The 26331-nt window shown below is 40.2% G+C and overlaps 1 protein-coding gene across 1 annotated transcript in view; it reads left to right on the forward strand.

Annotated features, from left to right (window-relative positions):
- VEPH1 (ventricular zone expressed PH domain containing 1) overlaps positions 1-26331 on the forward strand; it is a 1476213-nt gene that overhangs the window by 109505 nt on the left and 1340377 nt on the right. The window contains 1 exon segment of the mRNA XM_078667132.1: positions 6243-6417. Coding sequence (XP_078523258.1) covers positions 6243-6417 — 175 coding nt within the window.

Consider the following 26331-nt stretch of genomic DNA (forward strand, 5'->3'; position numbering starts at 1 on the left):
GGTTTGCTATAAAAAAGTTGTGTTTACACCTCTGCATGGGAAGCTGGATGTTTCCATCTGGCTGTCGATTCCGACCTTGAAAGAAGAGTCAACCAAATGAGCCGTATAAGAGCGCTATTTTCTCAAAAAGAGGTCGCTCTTACATCTGCTAGAGAAACATTTGTCCTTCATGTAGCAAACACCCGCACAGAAGTGTATGCTTTGTTAAATACAGACGTGCCGTGGAATTTTAGCGAGTTAATTTAGACTATCTTTAATGTGTCCTCGAGTAGGGAGTTAGCTTACTTTTTTAAAGTTATAAGAATTGGCCTTGTGACTTCTGTAGAAACTATATTTGGTGTCTTGTCGGTGTTTTTTCATTCGATTTTCTCCAGCATCTTTGGTGAATTGTGCTTAATGGTCACATTAGTTGCCGGTGTGCTTGTATTAATTTTTTTACTTAAAAATGGATGCACATCTTGCAGTAGACGACAATATTTCTCGGTTGTTGCTGACCGCAACCGAATGCTTAGTCACTATGGAGCGCTGCCTATTGCAACGTTGAGTGCAGCTTATGAATTATCGTTTCGATTCTCTTTTTTCACATGCGTTCAGCCTGTCTTCCATTGCCTGAGCTGTGATTTTGACTGGGCCCTGGATTTGTGTCTCTGCAGTACGGAGTCTCCCAATGCGGATTATGACCAGCTGATGAGTCCTTTAGTGGTTCATGACGTGCTCTGTTCCGGCGGCGGGATTATGGCCTTAGCAGCGACACATGGAATAATGGGACGTTGGAATGTTTTTGCAGCGACGCTTGAGTTCTTGGCACGCAGTTGCATTGAAGATGCCGCGAGTTTTCATCCAATGGTGATAGAGGCTCCGGTCGTTGAGGAACATGTATGTTCATTCCTACTATTGAATTGGATGGCTGAAATGTTTTCAGATGAGAACAATCACTTCCTCTTGGAGGCTGTTGCTGCATACTGTGCTTACACGCTGTTGGATTAAGACTCTTTGATTTTTCTGCGTATTCTTTATTATTTAGCTACTGCTTTCTATCAAAGAGCGAATAACGTTTTTTTGGAAATGTGAACTTGACTCTGCTTTTTAGGCTTGGAGTGTGCGTTCCTAATTCGCCCATGTTTATATCACATGCTTTGATCAAGAAAGGGTGCCGTGGGCTGAGGCTTGCACTCACACCCTGTTAAGTTAGCATGGGTTTATTAGAAGCTTACACTCTATTTTTGCTTTCCTGCTCTGCTTTGCACGTGACACATACTTGTGATATTGTTTAGAGAAGGCTGAGTATTTTGTTTTATATGAGAATAATTTGGTATGCTAGATTTGTAAACTGCCTCGCTAGTTTTGTGTGTATAGTGAGAGCATGGAACATCAAGGTTATCTTGAATAATGTGTCTGTTATTCAGAATGATCCTCGGAAGTTCGAGCCATAATACATATGCAGCTGTGTCCACCTCTGATACTTGCGCGTTTCATAATGCATTGTGGAGGTGTACAGTCAAAATATCGAATTTTTAATATCGAGTAGCAATAATATCGAGTAAAAAATATAGAATAGACATAATATCGACTAGACAGAATATAGACTACTAAAATATCGAATAGAATAGTATTAATATCGAATAGAATAGCATTAATATCGATTCCAAAATATAGAATGGACAAAATATCGAATGGACAGAATATAGACAGCAAAAATATCGAATTTTAGGTAAGTAAGGTAATATTATTTTTTATTTTTATGTAATATAATTCTGTAGCGGGTTGTGGGTTTATAGGGGAATAGGGTGGAAAGTAATTTAATTATAATTAATTAAATATGTTATTTTATTTATTGGTATTTGTTTTGAGTTAATTGTTAATTAATTATTAATTGGTAATTAATTAAAATATAATTGGTAATTATTATTAATTGATTAATTGATGAATGTTATTTTTTGTAATTTATTTTCTGTAGTGGTTTGTGGGTTTATAGGGGAATAGGGTGGGAAGTAATTTAATTATAATTAATTAAATATGTTAATTTATTTATTGGTATATATTTTGAATTAATTGTTAATAAATTGGTAATTAATTAAAATATAATTGGTAATTAATTTTAAATGATTAATTGATAAATATGTTATTTTTTGTAATTTATTTTCTGTAGCGGGTTGTGGGTTTAGAGGGGAACAGGGTGGGAAGTATTTAATTATATTTAGTTAAATATGTTTATTTATTGGTATTTATTTTGATTTAATTGTTAATTAATTATTAATTGGTAATTAATAAAATATAATTGTTAATTAATTTTAAGTAATTGATTAATTGATAATTATGTTTATTTAATTAATTTATTTTCTGTAGTGGGTTGTGGGTTTATAGGGGAATAGGGTGGGAAGTAATTTAATTGTAAGTAATTACATTTTTAAATTTTTATTTTTTTATCTAATTTTTAATTATTTTTATTTTGTTAATTAATTTATTGTTCATTGGTAAATAATTTGTATTAGTAGGTAATTATTAATAAAAATTAATTGTTATTTGTATTTATAATTGATTAATTAATATAATATATAAAAAAATTAATTATTTAAATTCATTTGTAATTGCTATTAATATTTATGATATTTTTATTTATATATGAAGTATTTAGTTTCCCTACTGTTGCACTCACTGGAGTGGGAATAGTAATTTAAACCCCCACGCTATCCAACGCTTTCCCTACTATTGCACTCATTTTTGTAAAACGCCTCGGATTGTTTATTTTCAGGAAGGCGACCCTTCCTGCACATAAACAATCTTTAAAAAAAAAAAATACATTTTGTAACTTTCATGTGTGATGCATTAAGCAGTACACATAGAAGTGACAACATGACATTTCAAGATTGTTTATGTGCAGAAAGGGGGACCTTCCTGAACATGAACAATCTTCCCCTGTTAAATGTAGCGCCAGCGCAGGGGAAACGCAGGGCTGCACCATATTCTTGTAAATATGGTGCAGCCTTGCGTTTCTGAAGTAGTTGAGTGTGTTGTTGAGCCAAGGAGGCTGGTTTGGAGAAGCACAAACTCAAGGAGTGCTGGTCTGGAGAAGCACAAACTCAGGATTCAGAACATAACACAGTGGTTAGTATTGACTTTAACAATAAAAATGTATTTCCACCCAAAGAAACCTTTTTAGAAGCATCAGGATACTGAAAGACTGAACATGTCACTAACTTGTACCTTGCAGTTTGCAAGCAGCTCTTTGATGACAGTACCATATCTAAGGAAGAAAGCTAGTGCATAAAGTACACACAGTTGGGCAGATTTACATGGTCGTGGGAAAAATGATGCAAAAGGGGCGCAAGGGGTTTGTAAACCTGCCGCAGCGTGTGGTAGAAAAGATGCAAGAAAGGACGGAAGTGTGCAAATTACCCACTGCTATTCACGGGTAGTAGTTACCAAGAAAGCTGAATAAAGGGCCTGTTCTTTGAATTTGAATTAAAGAAGAATAATTGATAAGCTCAGGCAAGAATGGTAGCAAGTAGGTGTGTGTATTTGTGGTTGTTGTGTTGATTGTGTGGAAGATAATTAAGGTAAAAAATTAGAGAGGTTGTAGAGATGCAAACTTTCCATCTCTTTGTAAAGAAAGTGGGCTCGTACACCGATCGTACATGGGGTACGGCTCGTACATCGATCGTACATGGGGTACGGCTCGTACACCGATCGTACATGGGGTACGGCTCGTACACCGATCGTACATGGGGTACGGCTCATACACCGATCGTACATGGGGTACGGCTCATACACCGATCGTACAGTGGGGATACGGCTCGTACACCGATCGTACATGGGGTACGGCTCGTACACCGATCGTGAAATGGGGGTACGGCTCGTACACCCCATGATCTCAGGGGTACGGTGCGTACCCCTGCGATTATGGGGGGTACGGACCGTACGGTGAGTATGTGTTTGTGTGCTTTTCCGTACGACTCGCCCTTACCTGACGTGGACCGTACGAATAGCGTCCTCATACCTCGGTCCGGATCGTACTCGTCAGGTTGTACGGCATGTGTACGAGTCGTACGATATGTGTACGAGTCGTACGGTTCACGGTTTCAGCCTTGCAATACGTACGGATCTCGACGATTCGGACGGATTCACGGAATACGGATCGTACTTCGTGACTCGGACGGACGGGTACGATTCGTACGGAGAGGGCTCTGGATACAAATCGTACGGACGTTTTTTTTCCCGAATCGGAATCGACCCCAGAGTGAAGCTCTTGAATTAAAGCACGCTTTTCTGCACTTGTGGCCCGGACAATCCTTTTCTGACCTTTTGAAGAATAAGTTTTGGAATTTGTGGGGATTCGCTATCCCTTCGGGCCCGCCACTGGCAGCGGCAGGGGTCTGCAAGCGAAAAGCAGTTTAGGATTAACACACACACATATATACATATATTCTCTGCACACATTGCAGCAATATAAACATCCATATTTCACTGGGAACTATGAAATCTATACAACATTTCATTATATGATGTGAATATCGATTTTGTCATCATGATGCCAGCCCCGAAAGTACTTTGCATACCTATACCATTGTCAGGGCTACTAGGATTATGTGGATGGAGAACCACATAAGTCTGCAAAATTATTGACATTATGTGGCAATACATGCAAATTTTGCAGCACATTCCCTGGCAGTATTAGTTTTATCCATTTGAGCTAGAAAAACATTTTTGGTGAAATCCATTTAAAAACAAAATTATATTACACGTTTTGTGGCAACCATGATAAATGCTTTATTATGTGGTAAACTCAGCAACCATAGAATCATATGAATCCACGGGCCTCACTGTTGCCCATTGTTTTATTGACAATTTATTAATGCCAATTGTTAGTTGTATTTTCAAGAAAAACACTTTTTCAGCTAACTTCCTTAAGATAAAAATGTAATATAAAACATACACAGCGAGTAACATGGTCCTCTATTGCCATCTTGGGGATCTGGAGACAGTTACATACCACACAGCCTTTGGACTCATGGTTTATGATGCTTAATTTGCTGTTCTGTTAACACTACAAGATTGTCTGAAAGGGGTGGCTGCGAGATTGATCAAGGTATTTTAAAATGATATCCTCCTGCTAGAACGAAGACATTAAACAATGATTCAGCTAAAATTAGGTTCTGCTTGGCTGAAAGCAATTGAAAAGCAAGATTCCTTTGCAAAATCGAGGTCAAGGTGGACTAAGGGTAGTAAAACAGTAGCTCATGCTGAACTGAGGGTGCTGGGCTATGATAAACTCTTGCCAAACGGAGGGCACTTAAAAATAAGAACCTTGATATTCTGAGCACACTGTACATTGTGTCTTCCTATTGCTGGACTTCTCCAGACACACTTGTACAATATGATTTAGATGAGTACACAATGCACTCAAAATGGTCGACTTCAACTACATGAACAGCCAATCTTATGATGTAATTTTAGTTTAGTGGAACAGTGATCAATTGTAGGCATTACTGTATGTTACTCTTTCATCTCATACGAGGTATGGAACAACGTTAGGGATGTTAATATCAGCAGTATGGTTAGGAGCATATGGAGCAATGGCTGACTTCGGCATATGAGTAGGTGTGGATGGAGTTCAAGGTAAATTCACATAATTTCCTGAATTTTGCGTTATACTTGTTATTCAAAATTGCTGAAATCATGCCTTTATGCCAGGCTATGTAATTATGTTGTAAAATAAAAGAGCATAGAAACAACTCAAATTAAGAGAACATGAATGGCTGTTCATTGTGGCACTTGTGTTTTTGGAGCTATTTTTGGGAGTGAAAAGTGTCCTCAAGTCCGAAACAGAAGCAAGGATGCATTTTACACTAACATATAGCTCTAAATATTGGATTTCCAGTTCACCTAATTATGTTTAATTTCTCGTTATTTTCCCCAAAAATTCCTTAATGACATAGGAGCAAAATACACCAATTTTGCACAGCCCTACATATAAGAACATTGTCTCTCTGCAAACTCTGTTATACCAGTGAAAATTTGCATAAAAGTGTACATTTGTCAAATGTCAAGGCCTGCTTAGTGCATAAAAAAGACTCTGATTTCTAATGTGCGTAAGCTCTAGGTTGTCGTCCAACCTGAAGTGTAATTGATACAATAGTGTCTGCACTGTATGTAAATCTGGCACAACATTTGTTCTGACTTTAATATTGGTGAATTTATCCTGCCATTGCATAGTATTTAACTGCTAATAATTTATTTTTCAGAACTACAACAAACCTCCTATAATGTCTTTGGCTGTCCCAGTAGCTGTAAAATTCCTCCAGAGGGGAGACAAAGAACTTTGCAGAAATATGTCAAGCTACCTCTCATTGGCTGCTATTGCTAATGCCGATCTGCTGGCCGAGCACACTGAAGCTGTTGTGAATAGTGTACTTAAAGGTATGTGAAAAAATTGATTTGTTAATTTTTTGCTTTTGTGGAAATTTTTATAATTATGCATGGCACGTGCAATCCACTATGAGTGACATGGTATTTCCGTAGATTATTTGTTTTACTGAGTACTGGGTGCATAATTTCAACATTAACACAATGACAAATCTGCAATGTTCCCTACACTCATTTATCAGAGACAGCATTATGGTTAACATTGAAGACATGCATTAGTAATAGGCAATTTCTTAATTTTGAATATAGTATGAAAAGCAGACTAAAGTTGCAATTGTAATGCTGTTGGATTTTCAAGCATATAGGGTTCCTTATATATGTCATACAGCAGCCATTGCATATACAAATTCCTTTGATGGATCGCTACATGGAGCTTGGGTTAAAAAACCAGGGGTTGGTGGCAATCTCCGTTCTGCCGGCAGAGTTCACAAAGTTTTGCCACTCTGCACTCTGCTTGGAGTTCGGAGTTTGTCAAAAACTCCGCCTACCACTGGTGGAGTGGAGTTTACAAGCGCACTCACCGCTCACCCCTAATTTATGGTCCTGTCCTATCTCTATGCTCATTCTGACTTCTCAAGATGTGGAACATCCTGTGTTCAGTTCAGTCTTCCTATGCAGACTCCAACCACATACAAAACTTCCTCCATTCTCCTCAAAAGGCAGTGTCACATCACAAGTGAAGAAAATCTCTTGCTCGGGAGCTCAGAGGCAACTAAAGGGGGCTGTACAATTTTACTATTATGATCAACCGCATGAGATACATGCAGGCATTCACAACATCAGTGCATTTTGCTTCCTTAGTCATGCGTGACCAGTAACATGCTATAAACAAAGTGTATGAGATATCGGGGTTCCAAAACTTTCAATGCAGGTAGCTGTGAAACTGCTGTATGCCACCTTGCATGCCGCTACCTTAATAACGCAAGAAAGAAGGTTCGTTGGCACTGGCTCGGATGGCCGCACAACACAGTCTAATTTTTTTCACTCTAACACAGTTGGAACCAGGTGCCCTAATCAATCCATGAAGCTAATGGAATTGTGTTTAAAGTGCTTCTGTGGTAGCAGACATTTGCAGTGCTAATCCCATTAACATACTTAAACTGTTCTTAACAAGTCGCTACCGGGTCACCTGTTTATTGTGTACTGCTGGATTAAGATAGTAGAGTTTTCTACTGATGCTAGCCTATCACTATGGACCTTAGTCAAAGGCTGAGATGGATCTATGCAAAAACATCAGATTGAGAGACAAGGGGTAAACATTTGAAATAATTGCCTTCGTGAGCTCCGCGACGAGGAATTTTCTCAGGGGTGGCCGTCGGCTGAGCAATTCTCCACCCACTGCAGACCTCCGCAGAATTCTGCGGAGTTTTTCAGTGACTCTGAGGAATTCAACAGAGTGAAACTCTGTGATCTTCCCATGCCTAAAAGAAACTCTATTACCACTTCATTCCTCTTCCTCTTTCCAATCTTAAAGCGTGAGGAGTCCCACCCCCAGACACTGGCTCATCTAAACCCTAAACTTCCCTTCTTTTTAACTCCTCCCAATAAGGGACACACTTCTTCATTGCCAAGTGAAAAACTTGGAATAGGAGGTAATTACCACACATGAGAAATATCCCACCCTGGGGTGATGATAATTACAGGCTGTGGGAAAGACATCGTTGCCATCTGGCCCACTTACAATGGAGGCCCTCCTATTAGAAAATGTTAACCCAGGTTTTCAAGTTTCGCACTGTGCAGTTAAGCCACAAGGTGGGTATCTCTTACTCCTGTTTAACATCATTGGTTAATGCTTTGTCTTTCATTCTTGGTACATGAGGATAGAGCATTGGTGGCAAGCTGAACCCATATGAAAGCCTGGCTTGTTTTGGGCTAATGGTCAAAGAAGTCCTAAAGCTGGGCTAGGCATCAGGCTCAAGACTCCTGTTGCTCACCCACCTTGTAGATTTTTTTGTCAATGTGTGATATACTTGTGATGCAAATTCTCCACTTGTCTCTAGTTGATTTGAAGCTTTTTTTTGGCACAGAATCTACGGATTCCTGAATCCACTTGATGAAATTTAGCTCATTCCATTCATTGTCCTACCCTGTCAAAACCAAAGATTTTTTGGGCCCCATCACTTTCGAAATTCATCAGTTCCCACTGTTTCAATGTTTGTAAATGGGCACTTGCTGATGTTTCATGCATGTGCTATAAATCGGGTGTTGTATTTACCACATGTGGTAAGTAGCACGCATTTGGTATTTAATACAGGCAGTAATTATTTATTCTGTGGTTCACAAAAAAACCTCATAATCAGTGTTATTTGACCAAATTGTGTGACCCTATGGTAATATTTTATTTCAGCGAGGTTTCTTTTCTTCCATTATCACTTATGAGAGCACCTTCAAATACATGAGTTTAGGATGTGCACTGTAGAAAAATGTCTTTTGTGTGATTTAAAAGACTGTAATGCTGCTGCTTCATTTATAATCAGAATCTAGGACGCATGTAGGGTGCACATTTCAACAGACATCTCTTTTAGTTCACTAATGGCATTGTCATGGGGGGGTGTTATGTTTCTATGTTCCTGTTTAAAAACACGGGAGGCAATGTTGCCTGGTGGCTACAGCTGCCAACCACATAACATGGGGAAGCAGTTTTGAACAGCCGCGGGCCGTGAAGGGAGTTGCGTGAGGCGAAAGGTGGGGCGGGGGAGGGGCAGGGTGGGGGATGCTAAAAACCGGAGTATGGATAATTGGAGGTAAGTAAACAATTTAATTAATAAAATGAATTTCGTAGCATGCCCTGCATCGCATTTTATAGACATATATATATATAAATAATTACATTTACCCATGTATGTGCTGCCATAGTGGTTAACAACTCTCTGTTGGACTACAACAATTATAATGCATTGTAATCTTGATGTTGAAGGGTTGATTTGTCTACCCAGTACATTGATGATGTTTACCTCCCGTATGTCTAATTTTGCTTCTCAGTAAGATCGTGGCGTATTTTCAGCACTTTAGAGGATACATTGGCCGTTGTAGCCAAAAACATCTGCTTTGATTACTTCCATTTAATCATAGTTATGGTATCACCCAATGTGGTATTCCTTGAGGTATTTTTCATTCCATCTGGATCCCTGTAATATCCAGGAAATCAGCTAATCTGAAGAACTCCCTCAGAAGTGAGGTTGTGTCGACTCTGGTACTACTATCTCACCAGGGTGGGGTGAGTTGGCCAATGATGAAGCATGTCACATCACATGGGTGAGGCATTATCATCCAAAAAATAATGTGTTGGCATCTTGGGCTCCTACGGTTTCTGATTAGGCCTGGACGGAGTCTCACCACACAGAACTTGGCGAATTGCCAAAAAACCTCCACCGCGCTACAAATTCTGCAAGCAGTGGAGTGAAGGAAGTTGCATTGTTCATGACAATTTTTAGCACCAAGAGTTTCTCACGCACTGTATAATCATCGCGAAGTACATCACATGGAGTGTCAGAGGATACCGCTACTTTCTGCCACTCAAGTAGAGTTTCTGCTCGAGCAGCAGCTTCCTCAACATGAGCAGCAGCTTCCTCAATGTGAGCAGAAGCTTTCTCAACGTGAGCAGTAGCGACCTTCTGTGACCGCTCGCATTTAGAAATCTTGCCGGGAAATGGTCTAGTGTGTGATTTCATTGGTGAGATGGCAAAGAGAAAAACTCTGCTTCGTGTCCCTTTGCAGAGTTTTTCGGAACTTAGCACAGAGTGGGCAAAACTCTGCAAACTCCATCGGCACAACAGAAGTCTTCGCCCACCCGTATTTCTGATTAGGTAGGCAATAAATCAGATTTACTATTCTCACCCCAAATTAAGCCTCAGGGAAAGCTTTAGACTTGGACGGGAGAGTTTCTATTTCCACTCCAAACCACACAACATTTGGGTAAAGTTATGGACTCCGTGGAGGGATTAGATTTTCGATTCCTACAGCAAGCTAATCAATAATAAAAGTAAAAAAACGAAAACATTTACAAGAATAAATATTTGAAAAACAATAAAAACATCAGTTATTAAATGCCTAGTAAAGTAAAAGACAGCAAAATAATATTATTAAATAATAAAACCTACTGAAGTAATATATATAATACTAATGTAATACATGGGTGACAGATACATGTTTATTGATTCATTAAAAAAAAAAATTCTGAATTTGTAAGAATGAATTCATTTTTTTTTAAATAACATTTACGTTTAAAAAAAATCATAACCACATTTCTTAAGACACATTCTTTTTTGCCAAACAACAAAAAAAACAATTTTTAACCAAAAAATCACAAATGCCTAAACAATTTTTTTTAATATTTACATTTCAAAACACTACTCACCCAAACCCCCCCTACAGATAATTCACCAAAAAGTGCTATAGAACCGAGAGTCCCATTAAATTAAGATCATTCAACTTGAAAAAAAAAATTTTTGTAAAACCTGATTACAATTGTAAGAACTAACATAGTTTTAGTCAATAAAAAATAATGTAAAATACTACACACCCAAATCCCCTGAACAAACCAACAGCCTGAAAAACATTACAATTACAAATGTAATTGAAATGAAAAATTTAAAAATATGAAACTACATTTTTTTTAAAAACACAATAAAATACAAAATTTAAAAATGTTAAAAACAATATTAAATTAAGCATTTCTAACAAAAAATCATAAAATCCATATTAAAATCTACACGATTAAAGGAATATATAGTTGAAAGATTAATCTTACTTAAAACATAAAAACAATGTACTTGCAAACAATATTCAAAACTTCGATATTATAATACCTACAATATCATGAATTTAATATTAAGCACCAAAGAGATTCTGCCTTCAGTGTTAAGGATGCACATACTGCTCAGTGTGGTTTCTAGGCTTAACTCCTGGCATCTGAACTGGGCAACATATATAAAACGGGATGCAATATTAAGTTGTTTTGTATTGTCGAAAAATTTGATGTCTGGACAAGACAGTTGTGAGATATTAAAGCTATTAAAAAACTGTTCCAATGAATTCATTATTTCATTTACCTATGCTGTAGTTAGTGGTGGCTAGCTCTTCAGAGCCCAGCAGGTGGAGACCATCCCAAACAAAGTTTTCGGCGAAAATACCTCAAGCCACTCACAATGGCGGGCCGCAGCGAGATTCGCCGACCCAAATTAATCCAACAAAGAATGTTGTCCCCTACGTATTACGACAACACGCCTTGGCCCATTTGCTTGAAAGTGAGTTTATTCAGCAAAGTCTACCCTATGCGTTTCGAAGTGTCCGCTTCTTGTTCACGGAATATTGTTCCCGCATTTCGCATGCTATACAACAAAAAATGAAGGGAGGCAGATCAAACCTTATTTAAAAATTCAATGGACCTCCACCAGCCAGTTAGAGTCAAACGAAGAAGCCTATTAATTCAGGCTCGCTGTAATTGTAAAAAGAAGAAAGGACTGAATATTCAGTCACTGGGTGGCACTATGGTACTTTACAATAGCGTGTGAAATGCGGGAACAATATTCCCTGAAACATTGCCCATTATATTCCTTAGTCTCCAACTGGCTGGTGGAGAATTCCTTGACTAAACGTGATACATTACCTAAAAACTAATTTCTGGTAAGATTTTACACCAGTGGTGGCTAGTTAATTAATTTCCAACACTTGCCCACAGGTTCTAATTAAGGCCTTTCTCATCTGCAGATTCCAGTCTATGAGACTTCTGCTTCTTTGGTAAGCTGTCTGCCAATGCTCAAAACAGTAGACATTTTCAACTTTTTAATAACACATACCCTAAATAGTTCTTTAAATAATTTTTAGGCTGTCCACCCTCCTTTCCATTGTCCTGAAGAAAACCCGCTCTGACACACTCTAACTATTGCGCAATTTTCGTGGTCGAAACGTCGAAATGCCATATATGTCCGCACAGCTCTCATGATTATGATTTAATTGATTTTTGGATCCTATAGTTCATGTGCAAAAAGAGAAAGGACGAAACCTTCACCAAAACATTCCCCCTCCCCCGCTCATTTATTTTCACATGTATTTGTGTTGTATATAGTGTACCGTCTACATCACTTATTCACTATATTCACTCACTGTTTTTCTGACGCAATTGTAAGTGCAACTGTGAAAGCCTTGAGTATTTAATACTTATCCAGAATATATTATTGATCATTATATTCTACTGTGTGTGTCTTTCTCTGTGTGTGAATTAATTTCCTGTGGGACTCTTTGTCCTATGTTTTCCTAAAATAAGTAATTTATCTTTGGATTTACAAACAATGTTCTAAGCAATTGCAGGCATCCCAACAGAACCATTTTTTTTTAAACATTAATACCCAGTTTCTGAGTGAAACTGGGTCGCCCCATTATTATTAACCCCTTCGAGGCTGATGACGAGCTCAGCTCGTCATGAGTTACTCCTCTCATACGCTCATGACGAGCTGAGCTCGTCATGCACCGCGGGGGTTTTGAAAAACGTAGCGCACAGCGGGAAAAACCGCAGCGCGCATGCGGTTAATATTTGCTTAATGTGACAGCATCATCATAGGGTTTGTTCTGAGAATTTGCTGACCTTCACCCAGAGGAAGACCAACTGGTGTTACAGTAGGGTCCAGAAATTGAGAGTGAAAGGAGGGTAGGTACTCTTGTGCAGTGAGTTTAAAATTCCCTACATCACCTTATCGGCAGATACTTTAATGAATTAGGTGGTGTGAGAAAGTAAAAACAAAGGTGAGTGCGTGCGTAGATAAAGTTACCAATCTACTGCACCGATAGTGGTCGACTTGTTTCAGCCTCGTGTTTCATCTAGAGGCTTTCTTCGGGATCGGTTGATTCGTAGTGGCGCGTTGTGGCGACTACTATGGGTGGTTAACTTACCACTCCCCTTTCGTTGAGTCAGGTCGGTTGTTCCTATGACTGGAGAGAAAAGAAATGTGCAATTGTATACTTTCTTTTTTTGAACAATAAACCTTGTGTTGGTGATGCTCGTGTAGGCTATTGGCCTATGGTTCTGACAGACTGGTATGTGTTTTGCTAAGACTGTGATGGTATGTGAGAAAATACGTTTGTTGGGTTAGGACTCCCATTATGATTACATGCGTGATGTGAGCGCTAAGGTTAAAAGACTTGTCACTCGCTGTTCATTGTTAGAGCGGTGTTCTCAGTCTCACATATGTTGCGAGAAGTGTGTATTGTGTTTTGGGAGCTTGTATACTCATCCATAGGTGTCGTTACTGGTAAAAGCTTAAGAGTGAAGCATAACTCATGTTATTTAGACAGGATTCTAATATACTCGTTAAGTGTTTGTGTTTTGCTTCATGTTGGACACCGGGTCGCTATACCAGTCTATTCGGTATTCAAAACTGTTGGTTTTATAACAGTGTGTGTCCAGCCGCGCCTGTTGTTAGAGGTGCATGGTCACTGTTAACAGGTGCCGTATTTGAGGTATAAAGAGCTTGTATGTATCTTGGCGCTTGTGCTCTCTCAGTATGACATATTGCCAATTACATTTTTCTAATGGCTGACTATTTCTGTAGTCTTTTATGGGCCAAATTTGAACGTGTAAGCGTTCTGCGTTACCTTTAAAGAATGGTATATAGAATGCTTGTGGATGTTGTTACTGTCAATACATCTAACTTCCCAGATAGGGGCGATCATGAAAAACATCACACGACCAGTATGCATCTTGTTGGCGTTATTGTGCTAAACATTGCTTTTTTTAAAACAGCGTAGGCAATGCAAATTAGTGTTTCCATTACTCGTGGATATTACAACACACAATACTTTTGACTACCCAGAATCGGGGTTGCTCGAGGGGCCTATCTATATCATGCTAAACATTGCTTTTTAAAAAAACACAGCAGGCGGAATGCAAATTAGTATTTCATTGCTCATTAAAGTTACTACATTAAATACCTCTGACATCCCAGATTTGGGCTTCCTCGAGGGGCTGATCAGTTTTGAGGACCTGCTCTAGAAGGAGCGAAAGGGTTAGATATCCTTACTTATTGGTGATGTGTCGGACAAGTGCGTCTCGCGTCTTTCACCGATGTGTGCTCGATCCGAACTTGTGCTGGCAGCGCCTCGGGTGACACGAGCCCATGATGAGTCTGCATTATCAACTGTTGGGTGCTATGGAAAGAGTAGATAGACTATACATATTGCGTGACATGAAATTATTGATAGCTAAATGCTGATATTTTTGTAAATTGTACATTTGTGAAATGGTGTGAATACCCTTTCATCCAATGGCTCATTACTTATTTAAGGTTCTTAGTAACCAAAAAACAACGGATTGTTGGAATACAGATCCCTCTGTTCTACACCGTATTCACACTTATGGGACCACAAAGGCTTTGTAATTTTTTAATGATTATGGTCATAGCGACCTGATTGAGCGTCTTTCCCATGTGTCAATATAGATTTTTATCATTCATTTGGTCTGACTGAAATTCCCTGTTTTTGTTCTTCTCTTGGTCTGTATCATTGTTTCAGAGTTGGATGTGATGCGGGCATCTCGCATTATAGAGTTGTGTTTGATACAGAAATTGCCTGTGTTTGTTCTTCTCTTGGTCTCTATCAGTATTTCAGAGTTGAATGCGATGCGGGCATCTCACATTATAGAGTTGTGTGTGATACAGAAACGAATTTTAAATATGGCTGAGATCATCTGTTTACATTCTTTTCTTGTTCTACATCAGTAGTTCAGAGTTGTTTAGCGTGGGACAGGAACGATTTGTTTTTATACCAGTGGTACATATCATGTCTGGTCATCACATTAGGGCATGCCAAGGAATGTTATCATTCAACCCTTTGGTATTTGTCCGAAGGTGATGTACCATCTGTGTTCCTTTTCAAGTAACACTCTCTCTGCATTGTGACTTTTCACAGACAGTGTTTACAGGACTACCCAGTGTAAGTTGACAGTTGAGTGGTTGAAATCGATGTAATGCTTACTCATTTTGGTTGTCACTCTTTTGCAGTTGACGTTACGCCAATGCCCGCAGATCCGTTGTTTTATCTTGCTGAAGGTCATCCCTATGTACTTGAGGTCACAGGGACAAGTAATCATGTAAATTTCATTGGCTGTGCTACAGTTTTTGTGATAACTTATTGTCCATGTTAGTGTGGTTGTAACCTGTAGGGTCTTTTTTACTTTTGTCAATTTACAAACAGAACAAGATCCGCAACGGTAATGTCCTTTCATAAGGCTTAGGCTCCATGCTGTGGTGATTGTTTCACTTCTCATCTTGGGTGCGGGTCTTGTGTGGACAAGTATGTCCTTGATGTTCTGTGTTCTTCTATTTGCGAACCTGGGCTTGGGCCATCGTAGGGATCCTGATGTCAGAATTCTCCAGTGTTTATTTGCTATCTTTGTCACTGCATTTGTGGCCGTGCTGTATGTTGTGACGCATGTCAATTGTCCCTCAGTGGGTGGGGATGGAAGCTGTTATTTGAGAGCAGGCTATGCTTGGCTGTTGGTTTGTAAAATGTTTTTGTGTGAAGAGTGTTGTTTTCCACATAGATTGTGATGTCCAGGAAGTTAGTTGTTTCCTGTCTGCTTGGCAGGTGAACTTTAGACAATCATCTCTTGTGTTGATCCATTCTAGAAATCTTTGTAGAATTTAGTTAGTGTCTTCCCAGATCATGATGACGTCATCTATGTATCATCTCTAGAAACGTATCTTTCCAACGTATGGATTTTGATCATTTTCGATGTGTAATTTTTTCAAAATTGCTCATGTAGAGCCCTGCCACACTAGGGGCGAAGGTACTGCACACCGATGTTCCGTTCCTACTCGGAACATATGTCAGACTGAGAACACCGCTCTAACAACGCACATCGAGTGACAAGTCTTTTAACCTTAGCGCCCACATCACATATGTAATCATAATGGGAGTCCTAACCCAACAAACTTATTTCCTCATATACCATCACAGTCTTAGCAAAACACATACCAGTCTGTCAGAACCATAGGCCAATAGCCTACATGAGCATCACCAACACGAGGTTTATTGTTAAAAAAAAAAAGAAAGTATACAATTGCACATTTCTTTTCTCTCCAGTCATAGGTACAACTGACCGACTCCACGAAAAGGCAGTGGTAAGTTAACCACCCATAGTAGTTGCAACAATGCGCCAATATGAATCCACCGGTCCTGAAGAAAGCCTCTAAATGAAACATGAGCCTGAAACATGTCGACCACCATCAGTGTGGTAGATTGGTAACTTTATCTACGCACGCACGCACCTACCTTTGTTTTTACTTTCTCACACCACCTAATTCATTAAAGTATCTGACGATAAGGTGGCGTAGGGAATTTTAAACTCACTTCCCAATGGCACCTACCCTCCTTTCACTTTCAATTTCTGGACCCTACTGTAACACCAATAGGTCTTCTTCCAGGTGGAGATCAGCAAATTCTCAGAACAAACCCTATGATGATGCTGTCATGTTAGGCAAATATGAAGAACCAAGATATACTGTCCCTATCTTGTGTACGTGAATGAGGGTTTTTACGGAACAATAAACATGACCCTGGTACACAGGACAAGTGGTCCATTCTCCCCTCTCTTTTGATTATTTGTATCTTCATATGAAAGCCAAATGGACTGTTGCTTCTCCTTCCCTCCTTCTTGATTATACTATGGTAAAGAATTGCTGACAAGTATCCCTGCAGCAACCAGTCCATGTGCCTTGCTCCGCCCCAAACACCGGTACCTTTATAACTTTTTAATAGATGGTGGTTATTGGTGCTTGGAGGACATTCTCCCCAGAGTTTCTCCTAGAGATGTTCACTGCTTTCATTTACGTCAGCAGCCAGAGTCCCAGGTGAAATGTTCTAAGGCAGCAGTACGTCCACTAACTTGTAATTTTATTTGGACCATTAGTAAAAGATAACAGCCCCATAAAAAGATTCAGATAGCTTGCCTATCTCACAAATAACTATGATTGCACCAACAAGTGGATCTTGCATCATTAGACCTACATTATTATGAGGTATGATACTCTCTGTCTATGGCCAACTCTACTGTTAATGGCAAATGCAGTGGCGGCTGCCTCTGATCGGGGGTGGTGAGGTCGGGATGGAAAAATATACAAATAAACGCACCTGGTTTGCCGCCGCATCTGCCGCACACCTCTCCTCTTTCTTATTGTCTTCTTTCCGGCTGCTGCGTGCAGCCTACACCGGAAGCACCCAGGCTTCCTACTCTGCCAGCCATTCACAACACTGCTGGAGCAGCGCCGTGATTAGTCTGAGCAGACTCCTTGGCCTCGCAGGCAGTGCCTGGGGTGGCTAGGCATGTTCTCCAGGGGGCTGTGCTACACAGCCCAATGGAGACCATAGCAACAATGCATGACTGTAGGGCCGGCCTCAGAGGACTGGTTAAAGCGCCATGTGCATGTAGGGAGCGAGTGCAAACCACTCCTGCTCCATCTGCAGTGAACCAGCACCACTCCACCCGGAGTCGCAAAGGAAAATAAAATGATAATAAATTCTTACTATCATTTTATATTTATTTTCCACTGTTCAACAAGCAACAAGCAGTGGGGTGACACTGCTCCGCCTTAGCAGAGGAGCCACCACTGGGTAAATGTGAGAACAGTGTACAAGAAGTAACCACAAAACAAGCATGAGAAACAACCTTGGAAACCAGAATTGAAAAAATGCATAATAACTTGACATATCACTTTTATACAATGCTTAATGAACATGTGGCTCTGTCAGCGTAACTGGCTGAATATGATTGGCTGAGAATCTTGATGCACACAAGTTGTTGCAATGTTAATGGAAAGCTGTTGCGTCATCTGAGAAGGTTAATAAAATCACTTTATGTCAAGGCATGACCCGTCATCTCTCTCTCTCTCTCTCTCTCTATCTCTCTCTCTGTGGGATCAGTGTGAGAGTGGAGAGATATCAGGAGAAGTACAGAGGTTTGATGACAAAAGAGGTGCAAACTTGTAACTCGGAGGCTGGTCACATGATGTTTGTAAAGAAAGCTCTCTGGTCACCAAAAGGAGAAACAACATTTCTTGGCCCGAAACGGATTGTCAAGGCCATGAGAAATGTTGTGATGCTAAGTGGTGGAGATGTTTGGAGTATGTCTCGCCTTACCAGATGTTGGTGGGCTGTAGGGTCTAGTAGTGGGGAGCAAGTGGACGATGAGGTTCAAGGGGAACAAATGGGTCTTGAAAAAAGGGCGAACGGATCACCCTCATATCTTTGTGATTATATTTTAGAGTGATGGCTTAATTCCTGAGGAGATCACCCTCAAATCTTTGTGATTATATTGTAGGGCGATGGCTTAATTATTTTTCTTCCATTGTTTTGTACTTTTATCTGTTGCACTATATATTGTTAAGTTTTCTCTTTCTTTTCTTTTCTACTCCTTCCCAACTTCTTTTTTCCTTATCATATGTGAGGGGGAAGATGTGCTGTAACTTGCCCTTTAACGATGATGCACTTGAGAGAATGTTAGCTGCATCACCAGAACCTTTTGGGTGAGCTGAACAACAGAGTGGACGACAACGGAGTCAGCTGTTGGTGGTGTCCCTCGGTGGGTGGCAATAACACTTAAGCAAAGAAGAAACATGGTGTCAGCTTCACTTTATTTGACAGTTAGAAACGAAGATAAATTCATGAATCCACTTTACATAGAAACTGTTGATTGTAGGCTCTGAAGCTGCCTTCTTTTAGCTAACAGTAGATGGCAATAGAGCCAAATTTATATTATTTGGAAGTCATGACTGCTACCGTTGCTGGGGAAAAAACCTATCATTTTTACTGGGCTACTCGAATGTAAAACAAATGAACTGACCTCCGAATTGTCATTGCTCCGCTCAAGTACTATTTTTTCGAAATACACTGTTAATGGCGTTCGGCATGGACCTTGATTGTCAGATTTTTCGCTCTGACCTAAAGGCAGGTTACGGTGTCTCACTAGCCACATATTTTCGAAAAACATATTATTTTGCTTCTGCCCCTCACATCATACAGCAAAGGACAATGAATGGGCCTGCCCACTTCAGCCAAACACCATCGACACTGTGGCAAATGGGATTTTTCGTGCCCACATGTGTATATCCACCTAAAAAGTAGTGCACTTACTTGTCAGGGTGGTGTAACAATCTCTCTTTTTTCATTTATTTTTATAAATGGTCTTTTTATGCTGATGTTTTTGCAAACTTGTGCACACCACCTTTATACAGTAGGCATTTTACTTAACATTATGGTTAAAATTGTAATGCCTAGCTGATTGGTTTCCCATTCAACTCTAAAGAAACAGTAGGGAAAGTGTTGGGCTTTGGAAGGCCACATTTGACAATTTCCACTCCACTCTTTGCAACAGTAGGGGAAAAAGTTGGACTTCGAATGGGTTAGATTTATTATTACCACTGCAGACATCACAACAATAGGGAAAGTGTTACACTTCAGAGGGGTAAAATGTACTATTCCCACTACAGTCTGTGGAACAATAGGGAATGCGTTGAATTTCGGGGGCTGTGAAATTTACTTTTTCCAGTCCAAACAGTGCGACACAGTGGTGGCTAATGACATTTGAAAGTGGTAAGGCATAATATTTCTGTTGGAGAACACCATGGCGAGCGCAACAAGCGAGCTTGAACAACTTAAACATTTTGAAAATAGAGTGGGTAAATTATGCATTTTCAAGAAAATTTGAGAAGCAAGAAGGTTAATAAAGCAATTGTGAAAGTGCAGTTATTACATTAATAAAGGGATTCATAACAACATAGGTAGCTGCTTATTCAGTATAGGCCCTACCAGTGCCACGCACCTCTGAGCAATATACACGCTGTGTGCCAGCAGGGCCTAGAGTCAGAAACATTTCTATTGTTATTAGGCTTACCAGGTGATGTTTTTTGATGCTCTTAGGACACATATATACATGGGTTAAATGCATTAAATATCAAATGTAAATATTATAAAGCAGATGCACACACACATGCACACTCTCAAACACACACACTCATACAAATTGGGAGCCCAGCTGAGAGTGACACTGACACATATACACACAAGCAGACTCCGAAACAAGCATATATAAATTGATAGGCTTGCACACATTCCCACACAGAGACACGTACACACACAGGCATGTAAACACACAATTGGCCCAAAGGACACAAAAGTGCACCACGCGCTCAAGTCCGAAGCCATTAAAGAGGCACTGGATTCAGGAGGCAAAGCTATGCTTGTTATGCTTGACCTGTCGGCGGCCTTTGACACCGTCCCCCATGAGGGTCTCCTCGCCAGACTTTATGAGATCGGTCTGAGGGGGACGGTGCTCAGCTGGTTTAGATCATTCTTGGCTGGCCGTCGACAAACAGTCTGGGCCTCACCTAGCTCTGCCGTGATGCCTCCTCTGGGAGTCGGAGTCCCGCAGGGTTCTGTGTTAAGCCCGACTCTTTTCAACATCTTTATGACCCCTCTGGCGGCATTGGCGGAGTCTTTTGGGGCCCAGATCGTATCCTATGCCGACGATACCCAGCTCCTCTTTACGTGCGGGAAAGGAGAAGAGTTTGACGGAGAGAGTATCCGTGGGTGCCTTGGGGCTGTTTTTAAATGGATCCAGCTTAACAGCCTCAAGTGCAACTCAGACAAATCCGAGGTACTCTTCTTCGGCTGTCCATCTGACCCAGACTGGCAGGAATGGTGGCCTGTTAATATGTTTCCTCCAGCGTGCTCGTCCCAGCTAGCAAAGAACCTGGGGATCAAGATTGATAATGGTCTGACGTTAAGATCTCAGATCCTTGGTCTTACGGGAACATGCTTTGGCCTCCTCAGGATGCTCCGTAAGTTCCTTCCTTTGCTCTCAGAAGATCATAGGAAGTCTACGGTGCAGGCCTTAATTGGTTCAAGACTGGACTACTCCAACGTCCTATATCTTGGCCTGCCGGAGTATCTCCTGCAACGGCTGCAGGTGGTACAGAACTCGGCCGCGCGGGCCATTTTTGGCCTCTATAGGCGAGCCAGAGTCTCCGGCCTTTTGCAGTCGCTCCACTGGCTGCCTATCCGGAAGCGGATAGTTTTTAAGGCCTTGACCTTGGCCCACAAGGCTCTCCACGCCTCGGGAGCAAAATATCTCCAAAGGAGGCTTGCCTTCTACCATCCGGCCCGATCTCTGAGGTCTGAATCATTGTTCCTTGCTGTGGTTCCTCGAGTAAAAAGGGCTCGCATTGGAGGCCGCTCTTTTAGGCTGCTGGCGCCACAGCTTTGGAATACTTTGCCCTTGGCATTACGCAGCACTTCTAATTTGCTGACTTTTAGGAAAGGCCTTAAAACTTGGCTTTTTGCCCTTTAGTACGCTCTTCTTTTCTGCGGGGTCCGTCTTTTTATTCTATTGTGTCGTGTTATTCTGCTACAGGTTTTTTAAATAAAAGCGCCGGGACACTCTATGGAGTAGCCGTGCGCTATAAAAGACTAAATTAACATAACATAACATAACATATAATGTAATGGAGCAGGAGCAACACAGTCATATAACACAATGTACAATCCCAGAGGGCATAAATATTTTTGAATTTAATAACTGACTTACTGACGCTACAAGTGTTCTCTTCAGAGACACCCTGGTCTTGAATAGAACGTCTCAACTCTTAGCGTGCTCGTCTTTATATCAGATCCTTACTGACACTCCCTGTCACTGTGAACAGAACACAGCACTTTAGTTTAGCTGGATCTCTGTGGCCTTTCTCGAAGATTGCTCTCAGGCAGACAGCAACTTCACGTGGTATACAACTTAAGAGGCAATAATGGAGCGATCACAGCAGTAATGACGAAGGGCTTTCTGCCACAGCCCCTGTATTGAAGAGCATGGGCCTGACTCATAAATAAACAAGAAACGTGACGCCCTGCAGACTGGGACTTGGCTTTGTGTATGTACATTTACTCTTGTGTATAATAAAGTTATACCATATGTAACCTAGGCAATGTAACTAACGGCACGAAATGCTTTGCGAGCTAACTTCAGTCGCATGCAGCACTACTGGGCACTACTTTGCGCGACCGCCGAATTCACACCGGCAGAATAGCGCAGAAAAACGTTAGGAATTATTTTTTTAACTTTTTGTCAGGGCAGTCAGGCAGAAGTGGGGGGGAGGTTCTGGTGATTATGCCCAGAATCACAGGATGTTGAGTTGCTGTGCTGCACTGTGCTGAATGCTGACCATGCCGATACCGAACCTGGTTCCCGGCCTTCAGGTCCGTGAACCAGGTTGGGGTCTCAGCATCTACAATGCAGGTGTAACGTGAAGCAGCACAGTTCAGACATGGCCGTGTACCTCCGGCCCTAAGTGTCCCAAATCGTTCTTTAAAAGTGCATTAGGCACACAATTGATGGGCGGAATGCAGAAAAAGTGCATTGCCAAGAATGCTCGGTTTGCAGCAGATTGGTCAGACGTCTGTAGTTTGCAGGGGCAGTGCCAAAGAAATCCAGAGCGGATGTTTGGGAACAGAATGTCAGGCAGAAACAGTAAAATAAATTAATAAATGAAATGTTGAAAAGATAGATAAAAAAACAGGCTTAGGCATCCATATAATTCGTTTCTACGTGCCATACGTATTATTAATACAATTTCGTCAACCGAAAATCCATGTGTTTAGTTGAACTCTAATGTATCCGCCATTATAAACACACGTTACAGAGCCGAGTGTGCACTCACTTTCACAGTAATTAGATTTTCATTCATAATGTTTGGCTGGGATATTTCATCTGTTTTATGTCTTCAGCCCCGAAGGGCTTTCTGCCACATCAAATGGAGTCCTTGGGTATCTGGCAGGCCGCTCGTTCCTCGGTTAAGAGAAATACAAATAATTAAGATTGTGTCCGATCTTAGGTATCAGCCTAACATTACGCACTTTCAGTGACTGCCAATTATATTCATCTGGAATGTAATTGTTTGATTGGACAGTTTCTGTACTGCTTTTATAATGCGGGAAGACCGACTTTAGGGGGAAAACAGTTTTTTCAGAGTTTTCCTGAACTGAAGATCACTCTTCCACTGCTTTGTATTTTGAGCGTAATTACCTACCTACGCCATTCACGTGATAAATTTACAGTACGGTTGGTCACGGGTCACATGATTCAGAGGCAGAGCACAGTCGCTCACACTCATGATACACTGCAAACTAGTCAGTACTCACTGTACTGAGTGTCTGAATCGATCCTCCTCTTTCCCGAGTCTGACTCTCTGCGCTATACCTCAGGTACAGCTGACGGTAGCTCTGGCTCACATTGCCTGCAGGGCTTGCAAGCTCCCGCCATGATGATCATGAAGTAAGTGGAGGTCTCTCAGGGCAAGGAGTCCAGGTGGAACTCGAGTGCTCCAGACTCTCTCTCACTCCCTTCCTTGGGTGTGAAAATTGCGCGCACGCACGGAGGGGGACCATAGAGAGCAAGGCTGAGCTAGGGCAGCGATGACCAATCACTGCACGTCTTCACAATAAAGTCATGCAGTGATTGGTCAATATGCCCCCCATGCTCCTGGACATGGCCAGTCACAGCGTTCTCTGCCAGAGACGCTAAAGCAGCCAATCCAGGTACTGCTAAAGTGGCGCTTGGATTGGCGATTGGCCTAGGCAGGAGAACTCGACGCTCCTTAGGAGGCCGGGGGGCGGCGGCTTCGACCCACCCCCTCCTCCTCCATTGTACAGGCGCGAGTGTGAAGACCCTGAAGGATGCGCATGTCCGGCTGGCCGGGGAAAGGCACCCGGCCAACCCGACATGTGCATTGTTGCAACACTGGCTCAGGGAATGCCTGAGTCTTGTTGAAAGTTGCTCCTAACCCCACCCCCACCCCCGTGAGTGACGTGAGTAACGTCAGTAATGCCGCGGTTGAGTGAGACAGCTGACTGCTGCCGTGCCGGCGCCGCAGGCTTAAATACCTTTATTTCATGAAGTAAGTGCTGGACCCCTGGGGCAAAATAATCAGTAGGGCGACGCCCCAACGCCCACACGAAGGAACCGCCACTGGTGCAACAGTAGGTGAAGTGTTGGACTTCGGAGGGGTTAATTTTACTATTCCTACTGCATTCTAAGCAAGAGCAGGGAAAGCACTTCACTTCAAACACATTGCATATATGAGTAACCACATGAATGCATATTTTTTTTTAAATAAACTCCTAATGTAAAAAATAATATTTAACATGAATAAAATATATATGTGTTCAAAAGCTGAAACAAATGTACCACTTTACATGAAAACTCTTCAATAATTATTAATTCATAAATATTTTTCAATTATTAATAAGTTATTTTCCCACCCTATACTCCTAAAACCTTGCAGCCTACACCTAAAATATAACAAAAAAATAAGTATTGCATAATTTACATAGTTAAAATCAATTAAATATTTAATTAACAAATAATAATTAATTGTTACTTCATTATTACTTAATTAACTTCCCACCCTACACCCCTACAAACCTATCATTCCGCAAATAAAATATAAGTAACATACATTAGTATGTCAATTCTTTGTATAATTAAAAATCAATTAAATAATTAACAATGAATAATAAATTGTTAATTTTTATTTAATTAACTTCTCACCGTAGATCCCTACAACCCTAGCAGCCTGCAAATAAAATATGAGCTAAATAAATAAGCATTACATACATTACATTATTAAAATAAAACATTTAACTATTAAAAATTATTAATTAATTGTTAATAAACTATTACCTAGTTTACTACCCACCCAAAAACCCTACAGACCTAACAAACCCGCAAATATAATATAACGGAAATAGGTTAGTATTATATAATTTACATGTTAAATGTCAATCATATAATTAAATAAAATATATTCAATAATTCATAAATAATTATTATCTAATTAATATACCAGCCTATCTTCCTATAAACCAACAACCAAGTACAACACTACAAATTACTATCAAAAATTGAATAAAACATACAAGGTTTATATATTTTTTAATGAATAACATTGTTATAAAAAATAAGAACAAATAAAATGAATATTGGAACTAAAGCACATTAAAATAATGAAAATGTTATATTTGTGTAACTACTATCTTACTGAAAATGATATTAAAAACATCCATACCATTTAAAATGATATTACTTATCTCAAAAAAACGATATGCTTGTCAACGATATTCTTGCACCATGATATTTATGTATCCAATATTTCTGCCTCCTGTTATTTACAACTCGAAATTTTGTCCAAACACCGAAAAGCCAGGCAAATCCACCATTCAGAGTGCCCTAGAGTACTTATCTCTTTTTTTCCTGCTTCTAGCAGTCAACTATTCTGCTCACGAACAAACTACAGGGGTAACCCATATAACCCATAGGCTTTTGGGTATCAAACAAGGAAAATAACAAGGTAAAGCCTACGGAAAAGAGTACATCTACCTAATTGTAAGACTGGATACTGTCAATTATCCATTCTTGGATTCATCATTCTCAACACAATTTAATTGGAATATTTTCAAATATAGAGTTTTTCCGATTGATAGCCATAATAAGAGAGAAATGAATATCAACTGTATGGCTCAAATATTTCTTTTAATTAAACCACTTTTAACCTTAAATATTGGTCTCTCACATTGAACACAATTATACAAAATTCATAAATACAAACAAAACACATATATATTTCTGATTTACATATTTATACACTTTTTTTGGAACCAATATAACGGTTCTTTTGCCCCACTTTTTTAAACATGTCAATGTATGATTAATTCACATAACATTCCTTCTCTTTAGATCACCAAAACAAAGACAAAAGGAGTGTACCAGGTTTGCCCGTTTTTAACCTCTCTCCATCTAGCACTCTCAAATTGGGCAATCACCACAATGGAGAAGAAAGCTTCTTGAATCATCCATAGGGTTCTCTAACTCTC

The sequence above is a fragment of the Lissotriton helveticus genome, chromosome 11, assembly GCF_964261635.1.
Source record: "Lissotriton helveticus chromosome 11, aLisHel1.1, whole genome shotgun sequence".
Classification (NCBI taxonomy): domain Eukaryota; kingdom Metazoa; phylum Chordata; class Amphibia; order Caudata; family Salamandridae; genus Lissotriton; species Lissotriton helveticus.